Genomic DNA, 21,582 nt, shown 5'->3' on the forward strand with positions numbered 1-21,582 from the left:
TGTATTTTACCTTTGTAGTTTGGACATCTCTGAACCCATTTAAAATTCAGAGTATTTTCTATTTTTAACAGCTTCGGAAATATTAAAATGTTTAGACTACTAAATACCAGGCTTTTAGCCTAACTGAGAGTCAACAATCTTATGGTAACATGAATCTAGAAATGGCTTTGACAGTACAGTGAAGGTTGCTGGCCCTGGATCTGTTGAGCCAAGCCTACCTTGAAACTACCTAAAACCTAAAACTTCTAATATCTGAGGAACCACTTAAGACAACAAAATGACCACTCAGAATACGTTTACAGTAATTTATATTGGTGGGGTTTAGATGGGTTAAATGTTCTGTTTCGGTCACACAGCCAGCATGGTTTTATATAGTCAAAGAAGTTAATTGAATTATATTCTTTATAATTTGCAGCAGGAGGCATAATGTAACACATAACGCAGGCAAAAACACAGGCTTAAAGGAAAACTATACCCCCAAAATGAATACTTAAGCAACAGATAGTTTATATCAAATTGAATGACATATTAAAGAATCTTACCAAACTGGAATATATATTTACATAAATATTGCCCTTTTACATCTCTTGCCTTGAACCACCATTTCATGACTCTATCTGTGCTGCCTCAGAGATCACCTGACCAGAAATACTACAACACTAACTGTAACAGGAAGAAGTGAGGAAGCAAAAGGCAGAACTCTGTCTGTTAATTGGCTCATGTGACCTTACATGTGGTTTGTATGTGTGCACAGTGAATCTTACGATCTCAGGGGGCGGCCCTTATTTTTTAAAATGGCAATTTTCTATTTATGATCACCCAATGGCACATACTACTAAAAAAGTATATTATTATGATAATGGTTCATTTACATGAAGCAGGGTTTTACACATGAGCTGTTTTACTCAGTATCTTTTAATAGAGACCTACATTGTTTGGGGGGTATAGTTTTCCTTTAACAAATAAACAAGGCACTTGAATGTTAGTCAGGAACATATCAAATAACATATTGTTCTGTAGTATTCGGCTCAATCAGTCTGTTGTACAAAGCCAGGTATAGGCCTCTATGTGAAATGCCCAGGGCTTTGTGTTTTTTAGATGGTGAATTAAGCAGCAAATCCATCTAGATAATAGGTTTCATGCTTACCTGTAATTATAAATGACATATTCTATTTATAAAATTTAGAAAGGCTACCAGAGTTAACAATGCGTTGTTGACATCAATACACATTAATACACAATACAGCAGGTTGCTAGGATCACAAACACAAATTGTGCATTTGAAGGTGCCTTAACCTCCTACAGTATTATTGTACTAGAAAGCACAAAGTGGTGAAATACAGAACAATAAAGGATTTCAGGCTGAATGCTTCTTGAGCTGCTTGTGTCGATACACAGACTGGTAATGCCAGAAAGAATTATTAAATAGCATGTATGACAAATGGGTTTTACATTATACTCGGTCAAACAGGCAATAAATAACACTGATATTCAAGCAGAACAGTGGCCCTGAGCCCAATCCCCACCCCCTGGCTAATCAATCATTACAAATTTAGGAACCCCTGCAGTGCAGATTAATTTTTTGTGCTTAATGAATAAATATCTTACATACAAGCACTCAAAGCATAATTCAGATTTATGAGTTTTAGCACAAAAAAAATGTTATTCATTGCAAAAATTTGAACTTTGGCAAATCACCCCCTTACTGTGCTGGACCACACAAATTCAAATTACAAATTTATGAGCAGCACGCATAAGCACCCTGCTAGTAACTAGTGTGGGCTGCCCCTCCAAAAAAATCTTTGAGGAGCCCAATGCATAGCAATACCTACCCAGCTCCCTGCTCGCCACTCCCCCCATCCTGCCCACCTGCTCCCCGCCCTCCACCGGCCCACTCCTACCTCCCACCCACAGCCGGCATCTCTAAGCCGCCTACGTCGTCCCTCCCAACTTGCAGGTAAGAGAGCAGCTGGGGTGGGGGAAATATTCCAGTTATAGAGAAACAGACCCAGCAGCCCACCCCCCCCCACCCCCCAGTGGTCTGTTTCATCTATATTTACGCCACTGACCCTGCTGTCCTTCTTCGAGAAGGTCACTTGAGGGTAACTTACAATAATTACTTACACCTTTATGATTGGCTAACTGTCTCCTTGGCTAGTCTACCCCTCGAGCGCAGACTGAAATCAATGAAACCTTGTGTTACTGTTCAGTGGAGAGCACAAAAATCCACTGCAAGACAAACACAGCTTAAAGACAATATAGGGTACATACAGTACCCCTAACAGTCTGCAAGTCGTCAATGTACCATTCAAGAAGGTCTTGCATTATATAGAAATAAAGCATGCAGCTTGTCTGTTGAAATATATACAATTGCATGTAAATTATAGGGATGCACTGAATCCAGGATTTGGTTTGGGATTCAGCCAGAATTCAGGCTTTTTCAGCAGGATTCGGATTCAGCCGAATCCTTCTGCCCGGCTGAACCGAATCCGAATTTGCATATACAAATTAGGGGCGAGGAGGGAAATCACGTGACAAGGAAGTAAAAAATGTCTTCCCCTTCCCAACCCTAATTTGCATATGCAGATTAGGATTCGTATTCGGTTCGGTATTCGGCCGAATCTTTTGCGAAGGATTCGAGGGTTCGGCAAAATCCAAAATAGTGGATTCACTGCATCGTATACAGATATAGCAAAGTCATCACTTTTCAGTGAGGGCTATTTCTGGTCCTACTTGTAAATTGTACAGCATGGAGAAAAACATTACATTTTACAGAGTAACAGAAAAACATATTTATTTTCTCTGGGCACACCATTGTCAGTTGTTGCTACACAGAAGGCTAAAGTGTCAGAATAGTTTGTAACAAAAGAAGGAATGTTAAAATACTGAACATATGAGGCCTGATGACCTTGTAAAAATCCTTAGTGTATTATGTTAGACTGCGCTGCCCATGACAACTGCTAAACAGCTAAAGGCTCAGCTAGAGAGCCTTGGAATGTAGAATTGCAGTCTTGGGCTTGAACACAAAGGCAGTGTCTCACTTGCACTTTCTTTATTTCTAACTGATACTGACAAATACTTATTTAATGGCACATCTAGTGGAAACAGCATTGCAGTTACAGGAGCTTCATGATTCTATCTCACTTTCCAGGTCAGAGAGAGTGATCAGAAGAACAGGGAGGCTGAAGCAATGGCAGTTGGATAGATGTCCACCACTGTGTTCATCAGTCACACACTCTCTGGAAAACAAGAAGGCTTTGCTGCATGAGGCAGTAAGGAAAGGAGACCTGGACCAAGTCAATACCTTGCTAAACTTCGGAATCGCTGTTAACTGCCAGTGAGTTTTCACCTTGCTTTAGCTCATATTATTTCTCTTAAATAACTGCATGGATTTACAAATAAATAGTGGCAGAAAGATGTCCATGTATTTTGTTTCTGTGACTTTCCAACTGATACTGAAATTGTGACTAGTAAGACAGGTAAACAAACTACTCAATTGAATTAGGTCACTTTCTTCAAAGCTCTTCCACCATACTCATCCTCACCTGCTCACCCTCCATGAGCATATTTAGCACTACCATGCAAGGATCTTAGGAATTTAGGTATGGAGACCTTTTTCTACTTAGTTTCAATCAGGTTGCTGCAAAAGTGATGTAAGTTCTTTAGTAAAAAGAATGGAGTCTATCCTCCATTGTTATTAAGCAGGTCAAACTTATTTGATTTTTTTCTGGACTGCATATGACCCTCTCTCGCATTCCTACATTTCAGCTCCTACCATCCAAGTTTATCATTAAATATGATGTCCAGTAATTTAACCTCTTGTGTATCACCTCTTATATTGACTGTTATTTACACGAAGCTAGAGATATGGCTTCACACAAACAGCACATTTGTATTAGAAGGGTCCCCTGTGATCAATAGCAATGGCGAGGCCTTATTTGCCATAGACATAAATAGATGAAAGAGCATTAGTATGTTATTCCTCTGTTATGCAAATAAAAGTTGTGACACTGTATATATCTTGCAGCCATCTTTTGTTCCTTTACATCCACTGCTAGAACAAATACATCTGTTGAACTATCATGATGTCAGGCAAACATTAGGGCAAAGCACGCTGATAATTTTGCTATAAAAACTATACTTTTTTTGTATTCAAAAAAGTTTTTACTTTGAAGTAAATGATATTATTGATGGGACCTGAACAAAATAGACATATGCTAACAATTTAAAAGTTGTCCGTATAGTGGGTGTCCTCAGAGACAGGCTCCATGAATAGGGTGGATTAGAACCCATACCACCCCCACCCAACACAAACATATCTTTGCCATGTGGAGACACAGCACACTTCAATAGATCCCAAGTGACTGCAGCAACTGCAACTGCTGAGTAGTAACATTGTGTGTTTTGCAAAATCCTTTATACTTGCGGGTGGGCCTGGTGCACTGAAATAATACGTTTTTGTGTTCTGCTATTTTATATGATGTTGAGCATGATGTATGAACTGTATGAGGAGGGTGTGTCAAGTAATTGCTACTACTGCATTTGTCTGCTACTTGGTTACCTCAGATCATCACCCGGGGGGGGGGGCTGGAGAGGTAAATACTTTACTACAGTGGAACACCCATTTTACATTTTAAAGGGGACAGTAAAAAATGGTGTAAAATCCATGAAAATGTAAAATCAGGGAAATGTATTATGCATAATATCTAGGTGGGACCACAAAAAAAATGACAAATGAGGGGAAAACTTAAAATCAGGGGATGTAAAATTGAGGTATATAGCAGGGGTAGGTAACCTGCGGCTCCGGAGCCACATGCGGCTCTTCATCCTGCTTGCTGTGGCTCAGTCTTGTCGTCTATACAGCCCTTGCACCTGATGGCGGCGCATTGAGTGTGCGACCGCGGTAAGCCAACGGTTAGCTTACCGTGGTTGCACACTTAGGAAGCCGGAAGCATGTGCAAGGGCTGTATAGATGATGTGACAGGCAAAGCCGCAAGACTGAGCTGCAGCAAGATGATTCATTATGGTCCTTACTGCGGTCGCACACTCAAGACAAGAGAGAAGCCTTAAGAGTCCAGCTGCGGCAGGTGCGAGGGCTATAGAAGTGGATGTGATGCATATTTTAATGACGTCTATAGCCCTCGCCTTTAAAAAGATGAGAACACTAGCATTTAATAGGGCTATTTAGTGTTTAATTTATTTCAAAGTAGGCCTGCACATACACACTGCACTTTTGTTTATTGTATTTTGTTGTTGTAACAGATAAAATTAAAAAAAGGTTAAACCCTTTATAAAGTTTATAAGATGTGTTATGTTATGCGGCTCCACAATATTTTTCTTTAGTGGAAGAGGGGGCAAAATGGCTCTTTTGGTAGTAAAGGTTGCTGACCCCTGGTATATAGTAAAGGTTAACTTACCGTTGCAAGGGCTGTTGCCGCACTGATTAGTTTACTAACTTGCACCTTTCATTTTCAATATAACTAGGAAAAAAATCTAATTCACAATTGACTGGTAAAATAATGTACTTTATGTACTAATCCTGTGTGATTATTGGTGTGTTTTGTGTTGATTGTGATCATTTTCATTTAAATTGGAAAAATAGCAGTGCAGAATTCAGTAGTTTTCTCGAAAGTGGGTTTCTGGATGATAGATTCCATACAGTTTCAGTGACTTGTGAAGTGGCAAAGTGATATTACTAAGCACATACAGTATGACATCACCACTTAAAAATACGTATTTTTTTGTTTTTGCTGCTATTCGTTGTGCCACATCAGCCACCTTTGTTGCCCACCTCCCTATTCTGTTTAACCCCCTTGTTTTTTTGTTTAAACTGGATCTTTAAATAATAAGTTACCCCAAAGTTTTGTGCTTCTGTGTCAGTATTATAGATCCCAACTATGGAAAACCTAGTGTAATATGTGATATAGTGCTGTGTACCAGCCCTATTATGCACAACTGTTCCAACATTCACTATGGGTCCGTCTTGATCCCTGCTCGGTGCCTTGTTTTGTCTGCAACTGGGACATAAGAAAGCATGCCTGATACTTGGTGTAATGCCTGAAATATACAACAAGGGTGCAGTGTATCTCCATTCATTCTTTCATATTCATTTATAAAACATTGTGTCTGTGGACTACCTCTCAAACAGCCCGCTGTGAAATACATAAACCCGCATTTTCTGGTGATGGTGCTCTAGAATTCTCTGCATTTACTGTATGTTTGAATTTTTGCTTGCAGTGGTATCTATATTTGAAATAGTTGTCTCTGGTGTGCTTTCTTTAATCTAAGCACAAATCATTCCAAATGACTCACAAAAGTCTTAAAGAGATACTGACACCAAAAAGTAAACCTTTTGTTACATCTTTCATAATATTGTCTTTGCATGCTATCTATAATTTTGCCATAAAATTATTTACAGATGCTTCTACATTACCCATTTGACCCCCCCCCCCATGCTCCTCTCTGTGGGTGCTGCCATTTTTGAGCTTCCCTAGTCTGTTAGCATTAGAAACTTTTGACATGTTGAGAAGGGACAGTCAGGTTGGCAAAACAGTCAGGTTTAGGAATTTCAAGTGACAATTACTTACAAAAGCGGCCCTATGAGTGAAAAACTATCAACATGACCTATAGGTAACTTTTGATGTACATTAATATTTTAAATACTATTTTTTTAGTGTCACTTTAAGTTATCCTGATTGCACAGCTCTTAGCTTAGAAGATAAAAGGGGTAAATTAAATTATATGTGAGAAGCAAAAGAGGGGCAACCTTTATATTGAAAATGGCATTATTTGTGGCATTTTTTCCGTCTTATATTTTTCCTTTCACTGATAAAGTAAAAATAAAAACCAAATAGTTGAAAGACGGCATTTGCTCTATCTAGCACCTTTCAAAATTCCTTCCAAAGAAACCAGTAATCTGATATCAGCCCATGCTATGGCACTTGCTGTCCCTTATAATGCAAAGGCAATTTTTTTGTCCTTTTAATACTTCAGATTTGATGTATCATGAGAACTCACATATATCACATACTTTATGTCAAGTCTTAGGTAAAAAACACTTCACATATGTTACAGCATCTTCCAAGAACCATTCGGCAGGCTGGTCCAGTTTAGGATTGGAAGCCTTATCTCTGATAGGTATCAATGGGGGGGGGCAGGTTTACAGATGCAGCATGTTTAGCACTAACAGGTATCACTTTTAGTGTTAGCACTAGTTAAACACAGGCTAGATGCACCCCAGGTAGGACAATAAAACAGTAAACTGCATGAGAGCCTGTGTAGTAAAAAAAATGTCTTGCTGCTATTAATTACAGGGGTTATGTGCCAACAAGATGCATACATTAGATCCTTTGCCCATGTTCTGTCTTGGCCTGAACCTTTTGGTTTAGTCACTGGTAGGCTGTGTCTGATCTCTGGAGTTGCTAAACTGTTTGTCTGCCAAATAAGGCTCAACTGTTGCCTTTTATCTACCAGCTGCAAGGTGTTAGCTCTGTGGTGATGCTTATGTACCTCGCAACCATTCTTCCCAACCACAGTCTATCAAAGACTCATTTCCTCCCTCCCTTAGTAGTATGTGTTTGCCCGTGCACTTTGTTCATCTGACACTGACACTTTGTTCATCTACCTGCCCACCCTGACGTTCTTGAGTAATTCAAACAATCTATTATGAATCAATTGTGTTTTTCTGACAACATTTTTGCTAAAAAGACAATTCTCAGCGACATCGCTCAGGTGAACAATCATAAATCGTAAAACATTATTATGTCAGAAACATCATATCCTTTATTCCAAAAAACTCATAAGCAAAAGTCAAAACGCTGGCGTTTTTCATATTTAAAGTGGGATAATGTTTACAAGTTGTAGCTGTTAAAAATATCTTATTTACACTTTTTTTAACATATAAAGCTCATGCCATGTGTGTTTTAGGGTGGGCACATGGCCAAGGACAATAGAGGATCTCTCTCTTCATTTGCTTCTTTTGATATTTTTAATTACAAGTGTCCACTTCAGGAATTTCACCAACATCACTAATAAATACATACATATGACCTTTATACCCACTGAATTTAAATTGTAAGTTAACAAAGTTTCCCTAGGAAGAAAGGAACACTAGAGAAAAGTAGTTATGAAATGTTCATGCCAATGAATCATTGCTGACAAAAGTACTGCAAAGTACACTGAAGTCTGGCGGAGATTTCCTAAGCGAAATTTCGCACATACAAAATGTGCCCCTACAAATCTGCCTCTATTGCCTCTCTTGGTGCATGTATCACTCTTGCCTGCTCTTATAAAATAATCTGAATCCAGGCCCAATGTCAAAGGTGTCTGCTATAGGCAGAAAAAACACACAGCATGAATTTTTCAATGTTCCCTCTGTGTCATTCTCTATACATGATGCGACAAAATCAATAAACAATTATTATCCTACCCATTGAATAAACTTCTCTCTCTAGGCCATTTATGTGCCATATGTAGGCATATGCTCTGATTTAATACTATGCTAATTCAAATGGACCATGAAGGTTTATAATTTGGCAGGCAGAATTGAAAATAGAGCAAATGACTCCAAGCCACAAGTAAGATTATGAAAGCGGTGATAATATGAGGTATATGATCATTAGTTTCAGATAATGCCTGTCCTAATGCCAGTGTGTTCTTGTCAGCGTGTAGGGCTGCTACATGATATGCTGTTAAAGGAAAACTATACCCCTCAAACAATGTAGGTCTCTATAAAAAGATATTGCATAAAAAAGCTCATATGTAAAACCCTGCTTCATGTATATAAACCATTTTCATAATAATATACTTTTTAGTAGGATGTGCCATTGGGTAATCATAAATAGAAAATAGCCATTTTAAAAAATAAGGGCAACCCCCTGGGATTGTATGATTCACGGTGCACACAAACATACCAAACAAACTATACTTGTCAGGTCAAATGAGCCAATTAACAGACAGAGTTCTGTGTTTTGTTTCCACACGTCTTCCTGTTACAGTTGTAGTATTTCTGGTCAGGTGATCTCTGAGGCAGCACACAGACCATCACGAAATAGTGGTTCAAGGCAAGCAAAATTTACTTAAATATATATTCCAGTTTGATAAGATTTTTTAATATACCACTTAATTTGATATAAACTATATGTTGCTCAAGTAATTTTGGGGGTATAGTTTTCCTTTAAAATAAGCCATATGCAAAAACACAACCAGAAGTCAGAATGTTTAATACAGATATGCTAAAACTAATATATATCTACTTTTTATATATATCTGAATTCTTCCTTTGAAACATGTTAAACAAAGAGTGAGGCTTCGCCTTTTGGATAATTCCATCAACAAGAAAAAATTCCATTGAAGAGCTGAATTGTAATTTTCTTTTTTGTCCTTTAACAGGGACTACAGAGGATGGTCTCTATTACACAGCGCTGCTTATTGTGGAGATCTAGCTCTAGTGAAATACCTCTTACAGAAAGGTGCATCTGTCAACCTCCGCGATGTCGGCAGTTATACTCCCATTCATCGTGCTGCCTGGAATGGGCATGCAGAGTTAATCGAGTACCTTCTTCAATGTGGTGCCCTACCAGACACTGTCAATTACTGCGGAGAAACGCCACTGCATTTAGCGGCAGCAAATGGGCACCTGCGTTGTGTTAAAATACTAATACAAAACAAGGCTTCAGTCGATATCAAAGACAACAATAAATGGGCACCATTACAGTGGTGTTCAATAAATGACCAAATAAATGTGCTAGACTACTTGGTGTCTCTTGGAGCCTCCTTAGAAGAAAAGGGCACCGCAGGTATGACCTTGCTACACTTATCAGCACTGGCTGGAAACCTTCAGGTCGTAAATTATTTGTTAAATAAAAATGTGGATATCAATGTGAAGGACAAGAATGGTATTACATCGCTTCATCTAGCTGCAGAAAATGGGCATAGTGAGGTAAGTACAAGAAAAAATTATTTTAAGAATTAAAGGGCAGCATTTAATTATTCCCCAATGGCATTGCACTTACAGAGTTAACACCAGGAAACATCAAAGGAGGCTGGCACAAGCCTGGACCCACACAGTAGTAAGATCAGAGTCAGATTGCAAAAGGTTAAGAAGCTTACATTTTATTCTCAATAATTAAAAACCAAGGCCTGACGCGTTTCGTGTCTACCAGGGACACTTAGTCATAGGCAGCCTATTTAACAGATTTAAAATATTGCATATACTGGTTACACATTTGCATAGTTTGAATATTTTTCACTTACAGAGTTAGTTGGTTAGTTCTGCATAGTTCATACATGAGATTAGTAACTGTTTGCTTATATATATATATATATATATATATATATATATATATATATATATATATATATATGCAAGTAAACAGTCTGTCATATAAACTGGTTGAAGGAAAAGATTGGCTTTTACCAATTCTTTGATAAAAACATCATGACTTGGCATCCTAGGTCTGTGTTTCACACAAACATTTGTTACCACGCTTTCTAGAGCGCTGCAATGAACTGTGACCACTCAGATGAATCAAAGTTAGAATTATTGCCTTAACATATTCATCTCAGCTTAAGTTTTAATATCAAGCTAGGTACATAAATGTCTTGTATCAGATATAAAAAGCCACCAATGGTCTTGAAGTGTCCTATACATTGCCGGTCAAGCCCTTTGTAACACATTGAGATTTCAAAGAAAGATATAACATTGCCTAGTGCAAGCAGAGAGGTATAAGTTGCTTCTTGCCAGGGCAGAACCAGGTGCTTATTACTGTGATGAATCCTTCAACAAATCAACCAGATTTAAGAATTAAGAAGTGCAAACATTTATTAACAAGGTGTTAAGGTCTCTCATTTCAATATACAATATTACAGAGAAATACCGTAAGTGACAAGTGACAATAAATGCCTGAATTATTGGACCATAAAAAGTGAAGTAAATGTTTATTTTGCTGCATATGGATAGGGCACCTAACCCTATACAATTAAACAAAAAACAATATATTGCATAATACACACTCTGCAGCCAAAACTATCTTGACACCACTTATAAAATTGCATGATTTCTGTTGGAACTCTCATTGCTCCACACTGTCTATGGGAACAACATCAACACAAGCACAAGAACTATTTGATGAGCTTGTGTTTTTTTGTTTGTTTTATGGGTGAGCAGCTGCACCCAAGGGTATCATAGAGTGCTTGAAGTTAATGTGAGGCCATCTGTCAGAAGTTTGAAGCTCAACCGAAAGTAAACCTTGACAATGGCCCTAAACATTGTAGTAAATCAACCAAGGAATGGCTGAAGTAAAACAAATATGGGTTCTGCAATGGCTACATCCCATTGAGACACTGTGGTAGAGATTTGAATAAGGCTGTGCATGCAAGAAACCCCTAATACATTGCACAGCTAAAAAAATCAGGTTGTTTTTTTCCAAAAGGGGCAATCCCAGGTAGGGTGTTTCTTACTGAAAACAACATCTACTCATTTTTTCCAGGTGTACTCGTACATAGTTCATTGAAAATAACCTTGTTACACTGCCAATGCTATGAACAATTTCATAGAATCTCTAGAGCTAGGAACAGACTGCAAATTTAACATTGCAGACACAGTATATACAGTATGCTGATATTGCATATTCACAACACAATGTTTACATATTATATATATATTTAGACTGACTATGAGAGGGGAATGATTGCCAGAGTATGTTTAGGTGCAAGGAGCTTGTATGTTCTCCCCGTGCTTCTGTGGGTTTCCTCTGGGTTCTTCATGTAGAGTAAAGGGGTTGCTCACCTTTGAGTTAACTTTTAGGGGCAGATATATCAAGGGTCAAATTTCGAGTTCATGGGAGTGTTTTTAAATTCCTATGAACTCCCATGAACTCAAAATTCGACCGATTGCAATTTATTAAAAAAATCAAATTTTTGAAACTCGGGTGGATAGGATCGACCTACAAACTCGAATCGCATTTGATTAAAGTTTTTTCTCCGAAAAAAACTTGAATGTCAGGAAGGCTGCAAACAACTCCAAATTGATCCCAGGACGTCTTCCATAGGCTAAAACAGCAATTCGGCAGGTTCAAGGTGGCAAATAGTTCGAATTTGAGTTCTTAAAGGGCCAGTGTATGATACATTTCGAAAATCAAATTAAAATTTTTCTAAAAATTATAATCGTATTTTAATAATCCCTGGTCGAATTTGACAGTTTTGACCATTAAAAAACTCGAAAATTCGAATTTCAAATTCAAAGATTCGCCTTTTCACTTCAAACCTTGATAAATCTGCCCTTAGTACGATGTAGAGAGTGATATTCTGCAACAAATTGCAATTGGTTTTCATTTTTTATTATTTGTGGTTTGTGAGTAATTTAGATTTTTATTTAGCAGTTTTCGGTCCAAATTACCCTAGCAACCATGCATTGATTTGAATAAGAGACAGGAATATGAATAGGAGAGGCCTGATTATAAAGATGAGTAATAAAGAAATACATTTGTTACATTGCACATCATTTATTTTTTTAGATGGGGTCAGTAACCCCCATTTGAAAGCTGGAGAAATAGTCATAAGAAAAGGGCAAATAATTAAAAAAAACTATAACATATAAATAATGACTAATTGAAAAGTTGCTTTGAATTGCCCATTCTATAAAATATTAAAAGTTAGCTTAAAGGTGAACCACCCCCTTTAACTGGCCACTGACAAAACTCACGTGTGTGTATAATAAAAATGTTTTGTGATTTTCTCTGCACTGAAAAATGTAAAGCTAATAACAAAGGATAAAAATATAATACTTTTGGAGAATAAAAGTAGGAGATGGAGTAGGGGAATGCATTGTTCTTGGTACATATCTTTCTCCTCATTCACTAAAGACTTGGCTAATTACAATAACCATACTGCATGAAGAGGAATGTCTCAGTGGTACCATTAACACACACAAAAAAGAAAACAAATTCTTTGCATTTTAAAGCAAGATATTCCCTTCCTCTGTGTGTACCAATATTTTCTCTGAAGTCAAAAGCTTGATTATTTAATTGCAGTTATTTTCTTTTTCCTAATTGCAGATATTATCTGTTGTGTAAACATCCACTTCTTGTGCCTGACTGCCACTGGTATACAGTGGGATAAGCTTTCTATGATGCATATGCATGTTTTGGGACAAAATCCTAACACAGCGAAGAACAAAAATCATAATTTGTAGAAATAATAATCATTCAGAGTTACTGTTTATATGGCCACAGGGAAGAGAGCATAGTGCAAAAAAGAACACAAAGCTTTGCAGTTTGCAAAGCTTCTTAGTTCTTAGTTCTCCCAAAATGGTGCTGTGCTTTCTTAAAAATACAGTGCTGCTCTGAGTTCTTCCAAGATGGTGCTGTGCTTTCTTATAAATACAGTGCAGCTCTTAGTTCTCCCAAAATGGCTCTGTGCTTTCTTATAAATACAGTGCTGCTCTTAGTTCTCCCAAAATGGTGATGCTCCATTCTTATAAATACAGTGCAGCTCTTAGTTCTCCCAAAATGGCACTGTGCTTTCTTATAAATACAGTGCTGCTCTTAGTTCTCCCAAAATGGCGCTGTGCTTTCTAATAAATACAGTGCAGTTCTTAATTCTCCCAAAATGGCGCTGTGCTTTCTAATAAATACAGTGCTGCTCTTAGTTCTCCCAAAATGGCGCCGTGCTTTCTAATAAATACAGTGCTGCTCTTAGTTCTCCCAAAATGGGGCTGTGCTTTCTTATAAATATAGTGCTTGCTTTCAGCAGAACTGTGGTGGGGGCATGTGGGTGTCTCATTAGATGCACCCTAAGTTACATGTCATTCAGACTCAGCGCCTTACTGTGCATTTTTAATTCAGAACACAGTGAATTCCACATGTGCAAATGCTTCATGGATGAGTCCTAAGGGGTGAACATCAGGTAGACCAGGGTTTGATTCCTGTGATGATTCTTGGGTTTCATGCCTTGTGTTATTGACTGTGGGGCGTACAAGCCTGATTTACCTAGTTACAATGTCTCTAAGATATAGAGCAGCATCTGGGAATAATAAACTGATGTATAACTTCCTCTGAAACTCAGTTGCTAGGCAACCATAACATAATCTTCTATGCATTGAATTTAAGAAGTGCACTGGGGTCTAGTTACTCATAGCAACCAGTAAGATAAATGTTTTCAAACAGTTTTACAGTTGCTTGCTACTAACAGACTCCTATGGGTTACTTGACCAATTGTAAAGCTTTAATTAGCCCAAAACAGAACACTTCATTAGTAAATACAGAAAAGAATGCATGGATCTGATCATCATTTTCACAGAGCTTTGGCTATATAGATTTATTTTGTAACGTTTATGTTTGACCAAAACCTAAAGATTCCTTGGGACAAATAACTTCAGATTAAAGTGACAAGTGACAGGAGAGAATTTTTTTCCACTATATATATTCAATTACAGCAAGAGTCAGATTGTCTGCATGCAGTGTTCTACTGAAATTTTAGCATGTACTTTTTGATTCTAAACCAAGGAAGGTTATGGGTTCATCAGCAGCAATTACTTAGATGTTTATGATGCGTTCTTGTTATAAATGTCTCTGCATTAAAATCATTGTTATATTTGGAATCTGGAATATCACAAACATGTCAGATCATTTGCTGGTTGCATATTTCTAACAGCACAAGAACATTTTGTAATGTACTTAATGACCGCAGAGCACATTATGCTAGCCTTTGAGTACGATAGGTACACAGCGTGTCCCTTCAATAATTATTGCTGCAGGAATTACCAGTTGACTGTCCCATTATCTCAGCGCCAATACAAGGGTAACATAACCAGAGTGATATGTGAAAGAGTAAAAAATCACCAGCAGATGGCACGGAATGTATTCATTAAAAGCTAAGACAGTAGTTAATTGTTTTTTTGTTTTTTTTTACACACATAAAAATACAATGCAAAAATGGTAAATGAAGCAGTGTCCTTGGCTAATCTGAATGCAGGTACGTACAGTCAAACATGAAAGGGGAAACTATTATCTAAATACAAAAACAGTAATGAGACTTACTGAATAATGCAGAATAAAGTACCTGCTTTCAAAGAAATGTGTTTGTATAAGGATAGGTACAGCCATTGGGGTATATTTATCAAAGAGTGAAGTTAGAGATCACCACAGTCCGCTAGAGTGAAATTCTGCCTCTTTCCATTAATTTCTATGGGATTTTTAAAAGCGTATTTATCAAAGGGTAAAAGTGAAAGTACACCCTTTAAAATTCACATAGAAAAGAATGGAGTGGGGTCAGAATTTCGCTCTAGGGGACTGTGGTGGCTTTAACTTCACTTTTTGATAAATATACCCCAATGTGTAGAAGTGACCATTTATACACTGTCAATTTTGATATATGCTACCAGACTGCCTTGGGTACTATGAAGTCATGTAGACTAAGAGGCCCCTTTATATTCTGGCATTTAGAATACCATTATGTCTCCTCTGTCCTGGACAAACCTTACATTGACCCCAACACACATAGGCTAACATGAGTTCTCCAATCTTGCCTTTGATATGCCAGAAACTTTGGTAAGTGTTTAGGTACAATTGTTATGTTATATCAATATCAGCATCCCTAAATCCTAGTTCCAAATAGCTTTTACATGTGAGGAATGAGTCTTTAAAATGCTCACTGACTATTGTGACTACATGCACCCATGATATTGCACCAAAACCTTCTTTTGCACAAATCTTTCATGCCAGGTAGTTTTCAGTTTCTAAGATCTGTTTTGAAATCTAGACTGTAGGTGATCATCATCTTTGATCTAATTCCGCACACAGCACATTTAACAGGCAAATAAGTGACCACCAGGTCTACCTCTGCTATAACCATAGTTATAAACTATGGAAGCAACTGTCATGTTATTCCATCTGTACATAATAATCAATCAGTAATAAATCTACCCAGACTTTAGTCAGTGATGGCCTCCCAAAACTCCCTTTGACTTTGATGGGAAATGTTGGAAATGCAAGTGTGAGCACTTTAGGCCTGTTCACTGGAGCATATTCGTGCTGAAAAAGTACTTGCACCTGTACTTCTACACATTTTCCTTTGAAGTCGAATGGAGCTGCAAGAGGCAGTCACAGCTGTTTCTCTTCAAGCAAGAAGATGTTATGCATGACATACTTAGCATTCAGTCGAAACAGGTGTTTTTACAAAGGCACCAGGCAAACGTGCAAGATCCCTTGTGTCTGTGGTCTGGTTACACTCCCCCTCACCACATAGGGCAGGAAATAAATACATGGTCCCATTGCAGCCAATATCTAACTTGCATGTTTGAATGATGTGCAAGCGACTTGATAGGTATGGGGTGGGAGGGAGAACACCAACATTCTACTCCTCATGAATACATAGTTGTATTTATAGAGCTGTCAACCGGTCTCTGTGCTTTGAACAGAACTTGAAGGCCTGTAGCAATTCATCTATGCTGGAAAGCAGGATGCGAATTGCAAAACCATGGAGTATTGCACACTTTTTTGCACTTGCATCCTGACTTCTTGGTCTTGGTTTCTTTTTTGTAAACCATGTAAATGGTACAATACGATATAGCTTAACAAATGAAAAGAGGAAACAAGCTATACAAAATTCTATGGGGGGATTTTATATCCATTGTATACTAAGGAAATAATTCCAAACCATTAATGATTTTTTTCTTTGTAATGTAACTTGTATATGATAACTTTTCATGTTTAGGCAACTGTAAATGCTAATTTTATTTTTTTCAAATTATTACAGATTCTAAAGTGTTTGCTCAAGAAAGGGGCCCTAGTGAATATATCAGATATAAACCGTCTAACTCCACTTCACCGAGCAGCAGGACGTGGCTATACAGAGTGTGTGATCCTATTATTGAAACAAGGGGCTGCTGTTAACGACATGGATATTCAGAAGCTAACCCCTTTACACCATGCTGCCTACAAGGGTCAGAATGATACTTCTTCCATCCTTCTTCAGCTTGGGGCTGACATTGATAGCAAAGAGAGGCTGGGAAAGACACCTTTGCATCTTGCTGTAGAGAGGGGACATTTTAATGTAGTTAAAACCCTCAAAGAATGGGGGGCTGATCCTTGGGTTAAAACAAAGTGGAATGAAACTGCAAGAGATCTGGCTCTGCAAGGCAACCAAAGAGATATTCTTAGCTTAGTAGATATGAGAGGGATGAATTTATGCTAGAAGAACTGCATTTGTTGTAATTAATAATAATTAGCACTGGCTGGTGTATTTATTTATATTTCACACAAAACAAATAAATAGTTTTGGGTTTAGTGAATGAGTAACAAAAATAATCTTTATTCAGTTTTGCCCTATATATTGCTATGCCCCTTGACTCAAATGTTTAGCATGAGTCAGTGTGTGAAATGTAAGACTATTAAGTGAGCATTGTTGGAGGGCTATCTTTAGCAATTGCAGGGGCCCAATGTAGGATATTCTGGTGGGACCTACTGACCTTTGGGATCTGAAAGGACTTTGGCCCATCAAGGGCAACAAATACTGACCTTCCAGGTTCTGATACTCTAAAAACAATGACCAAAAATTGATCTTGATGAACAGGTATTGGATCCCTTATTCAGAAAACCATTATCCAGAAAGCTCCAAATTAGGAGCTAAGCAAATCTATTTTTAAAAAAGTGATTTCCTTTTTCTCTATAATGATAAAAGTGTATTGTACTTGATTGTAACTAAGCTGCATGAATCCATATTGGTGGCAAATAGTGATCCAAATTACAGAAATATCTATTTGAAAAGGCCAGGTCCCAAGCATTCTGGATAACAGATCATATACCTGTACCTTGTTCTTGGTGGCAGAAGGTAGAGCACTTTTTGCTCTCTGACCCCCTCTAACCACAAAGGGCTCAATTTTACCAGTTAGCCTTAGGGTGCCCCTGCATTGTGTTAGGGGCACATTTACTAAGTTCGAGTGAAGGATTAGAATAAAAAATACTTCGAATTTCAAAGGTTTTTTTTGGCTTCTTCGACCATCGATTTGGCTACTTCGACCTGCGACTTCGAATCGAACGATTCAAACTAAAAATCGTTCGACTATTCGACCATTCCATAGTCGAAGTACTGTCTCTTTAAAAAAACTTCGACCACCTACTTCGCCACCTAAAACCTACCAAGCATCAATGTTAGCCTATGGGGAAGGTCCCCATAGGCTTTCCTAGTTTTTTTTGATCGAAGGAAAATGGTTCGATCGATGGATTAAAATCCTTCGAATAGCGCTAAATCCTTCGACTTAAATATTCGAAGTTGAAGGATTTAATTTTGAGGGTCGAATATCGAGGGTTAATTAACCCTCGATATTCGACCATTAGTAAATGTGCCCCTTAGTGTAGATAGAAAATAGCTCATTTTTACAAAAGGTTTCACATTGTTTAATTGTTTATAATTTTGTATTCCTGAATATCTTTTACATCTTGCCCATGTTTTCTGTTTGCAATCGATTTAACAAGCAATTGCATGCTTTTGTGAACTGACTACTACTGACAAAAAGTTCCTGTACTGTGGTTTAGGGCTTTTAGATCAAAGACCATCAATAAAATGACCATTTGTAAGAATCTCACTTCTGTTTTATAAAGTCACATGCATTGTAAGCAAGCTGTTTTTCTGGGGAAAAAAAACATGGTATGCAAAATGTAATAATCAATGCAGATAGCCCCATAATGGCAGCAAGAACTAATTTTGCTAAACTATGGTAGGCAATTAACTTGCCCACAAGGCATTAATCTAAGATTTGATTAAAGGCCAAGGAATGGTGCATCCAAGCATCTATTTGGACTACCACTGTAACACAATAATCCTGCCTGTGCAAATTTCATTTATTCATTTAACCCCTTTTCACAACATGAAAACCAAGAGAGTGTATATGACTGATTGTGCTTATCCAATATTGTGTGTTAGTATGGTGGAAAAAACAGAGTCATCATAAGCTCCAGAAGTGTATATATGCTGTAAATGTTATAAAAATATGCAATTTTCTGCAGAAGCTGAGAATTTATATTAAGTAATGAAATGATCCCAAAATGCACCACATTTATTTTTGATATCTAAAAAAATAAGTAGATGAGGGGAGCTATTCAACAACAAGAGAGGTGTTGGGTGGAATGTATTTTTCCCCATAAAGTGGTATGGCTGGTAGATTTTGTTTTCTACGTATGGACTATAGGAAGGAAACTTTAAATTGAAGGTATCTGAAAAAACATAACAAAAAAGCACTAATTTGTTCATGTTTGCCCCCCTCAAATTAGTTTTATAAGGTAAAAGGGTCAATGAAAAACATATGACACGGACTTTGAAGCTAATGCTGATCTGTACCTTACCAATGGATTTTGAAGGGCCGCATATATTCAGTCTTATATGTAAGAAGCACTTGTTCCTTGTGTTCTAATCCATAACATTTAGGATTGACATAGTATGATAAATCAATTTTATGAGCTGCCACTTTATAACTGACAAAGGGTTTTCCTGCTGGATGCCTCCAAGTAAAGCACAGGACATTCTTGATTCTTTTATACATATGTGAGTGAAATCGGAGTGCCCATATAAGCACAAAAATACCAAAGTGGAATTAAACATCATGATGTATACATCATGATGTTTAATTCCACTTTGGTATTTTTGTGTATAAGTATTCACAAAAATGCTATAAGCATAGTACTGGAATAAAAAAACGCAATTATAAAAAATATTCCATATTATATACTTAAATCAGAAATACAATAATAAATAGTCATGTCTCTTGCCTGCAGAAAGATCACCTGGCAGCAGATATTTAATGTGATTCAATGATATAGACAAGCAACACAATGGTGTTCTTATGGTATGTTTGTATGTATAACTTTATTTGTAAAGCTCTGTTAAGGAGCCGCAGCACTTTAAGGTGCAAAAAAGTACATTACATATAAAAGTATACACGGAAAAGACAAATCACATAAAAAATATACACAGAGATCATAGGACAAAGAGCTTAAGAGCTTTGTGGTAAGAGACTTCGTGGGAAGGAGGTCCCTGCCCCCTAGAGCTTACAGTCTAAGTGGATGGAAGGCTAACATATAGGCACAGATTGAAGATGAAAAAGTGCACAAGGTAAGGCACAGTCAGTAGGCACAGGACTAGGCTAATGGTCCAGTGATCTTGAAGAGATTGAGAGAGGATTCTGTACGGAGGAATTCATGGATGGAATTCCAGAGGTAAGGAACAGCAAGATAGAAGGGCTTGAGACAAGAGGTGGCAGCGGATGTGGATGGTGTGAACGTATAGTGAGACAAGGAGGGGAGAGAGATGGGAGTCAAGAAGGAGTAGATTGCAATAGTCTAAACAGGATAAGATAAGGGCATGGATTAGTGTTTTGCCTGTTGTTTGTGAAAGAAATGAAGGTATCTTGGCTATATTGCACAGGAAGAAACTACAGGTTTTGGCAGTATTATTAATATAATTAGAAGAGAGGGGCTGATCAAAGATGACCCCAAGCAGTGTGCTGAGTTAAAAAGGTTAATGGTCATGCCATCAATAGTAATGGTGAAAGGAAGAGAAAGGCTTAGCTTGGGTGGAAAGACCATGAGCTCAGTCTTGGCCAAGTTGAGCTTGAGGTGGCGTTGGTTCATCCAGAAAGAGATAGCTATTAAGCAGTCTGTGATCTGGGTTTGAACGTCAGCGATTAGAACGCTATGGTAGAAGTGTATGCGGGGTGTCCTTTTAGTCCCTCAGTCTTTTATAAATTTAATCACATTTTATTAATTTGGTATAAAACGCAAGATACAAAACTCCTGTATATCCAGGAGGATAAAATGTTAAGCATTTTATATGTATATTATAGAATTATGGAGTGTGGAATAATGGGATACTCCATACATTTCCTACACACTATAGGTTCTATAAGCATGTTTATTTAGTCAGAGATTCATTGTGGGGACTAATTCAATTACACATAGATAAGCACTGTGTTTTTGGTGTCCATTGCTGCTGTTTATCAATTTGTGTACATCGTAGTTTATAATGTTTAATTATTCTATATCACAAGAATAATATTTACTAATGCAATTCGCGTCTCTATAACAGACCATCCTCAATTTGTTAAGTGAATAACCTTTATGACACTGAGCCCCCAAAACATTAGCAAAGTCACCGACATGTATTTTGAAAGGGCACATGTTGTAGGGCCACACTAGACCCTCCAATCTCCTATGTCCAAGTTCTTTTATCACCTCCTATTAAATTTGCTACATTTGATAAAATAACAACATGGTGTTGGGTAAGGGCTTGTACACCTCGGTGCTCGCTTGTGTTCAACTACTGTTGCTTTTTTTATGCAAACGAGTTGACGCAGCCCATTTCTTTCAGTACAGGCTTTATTGAAGGGCACAAGCCGTAATCCTTCATGTTAATGGGTTTCTGTCATGATTTTTATGATGTATTTTTTACATTACATTACATTACACTGTTTACACTGCAAATAAATCACTCTACATCATAAAATTTAATTCCTAAACCAGCAATAGGGTTGCCACCTTTTACGGAAAAAAATACCGGCCTTCCTATATATTCAGAATTGTTCCTTATTAA

At 37.5% G+C, this 21,582-nt stretch overlaps 1 protein-coding gene across 1 annotated transcript; it reads left to right on the plus strand.

Annotated features, from left to right (window-relative positions):
* The first annotated feature begins 2,962 nt into the window (after positions 1-2,962).
* On the plus strand, positions 2,963-17,193 carry LOC108717038 (ankyrin repeat domain-containing protein 65). The gene is made up of 3 exons (XM_018263763.2): positions 2,963-3,337; positions 9,391-9,940; positions 16,756-17,193. Exons 1-3 carry the CDS (start codon positions 3,087-3,089, stop codon positions 17,191-17,193), a joined length of 1,239 nt encoding a protein of 412 aa, XP_018119252.1. The 5' UTR covers positions 2,963-3,086.
* The last annotated feature ends 4,389 nt before the right edge of the window (positions 17,194-21,582 follow it).

This window comes from Xenopus laevis, chromosome 5L (assembly GCF_017654675.1).
Source record: "Xenopus laevis strain J_2021 chromosome 5L, Xenopus_laevis_v10.1, whole genome shotgun sequence".
Classification (NCBI taxonomy): Eukaryota; Metazoa; Chordata; class Amphibia; order Anura; family Pipidae; genus Xenopus; species Xenopus laevis.

What these genes read in the sequence shown, in the direction of transcription:
- LOC108717038 (XM_018263763.2), top strand. Translation starts at nt 3,087, where the DNA reads ATGGCACATCTAGTGGAAACAGCATTGCAGTTACAGGAGCTTCATGAT. An exon ending in GGAATCGCTGTTAACTGCCA is followed by an intron (nt 3,338 to 9,390) that starts GTGAGTTTTCAC and finishes GTCCTTTAACAG; the next exon opens with GGACTACAGAGGATGGTCTC. An exon ending in CAGAAAATGGGCATAGTGAG is followed by an intron (nt 9,941 to 16,755) that starts GTAAGTACAAGA and finishes AAATTATTACAG; the next exon opens with ATTCTAAAGTGTTTGCTCAA.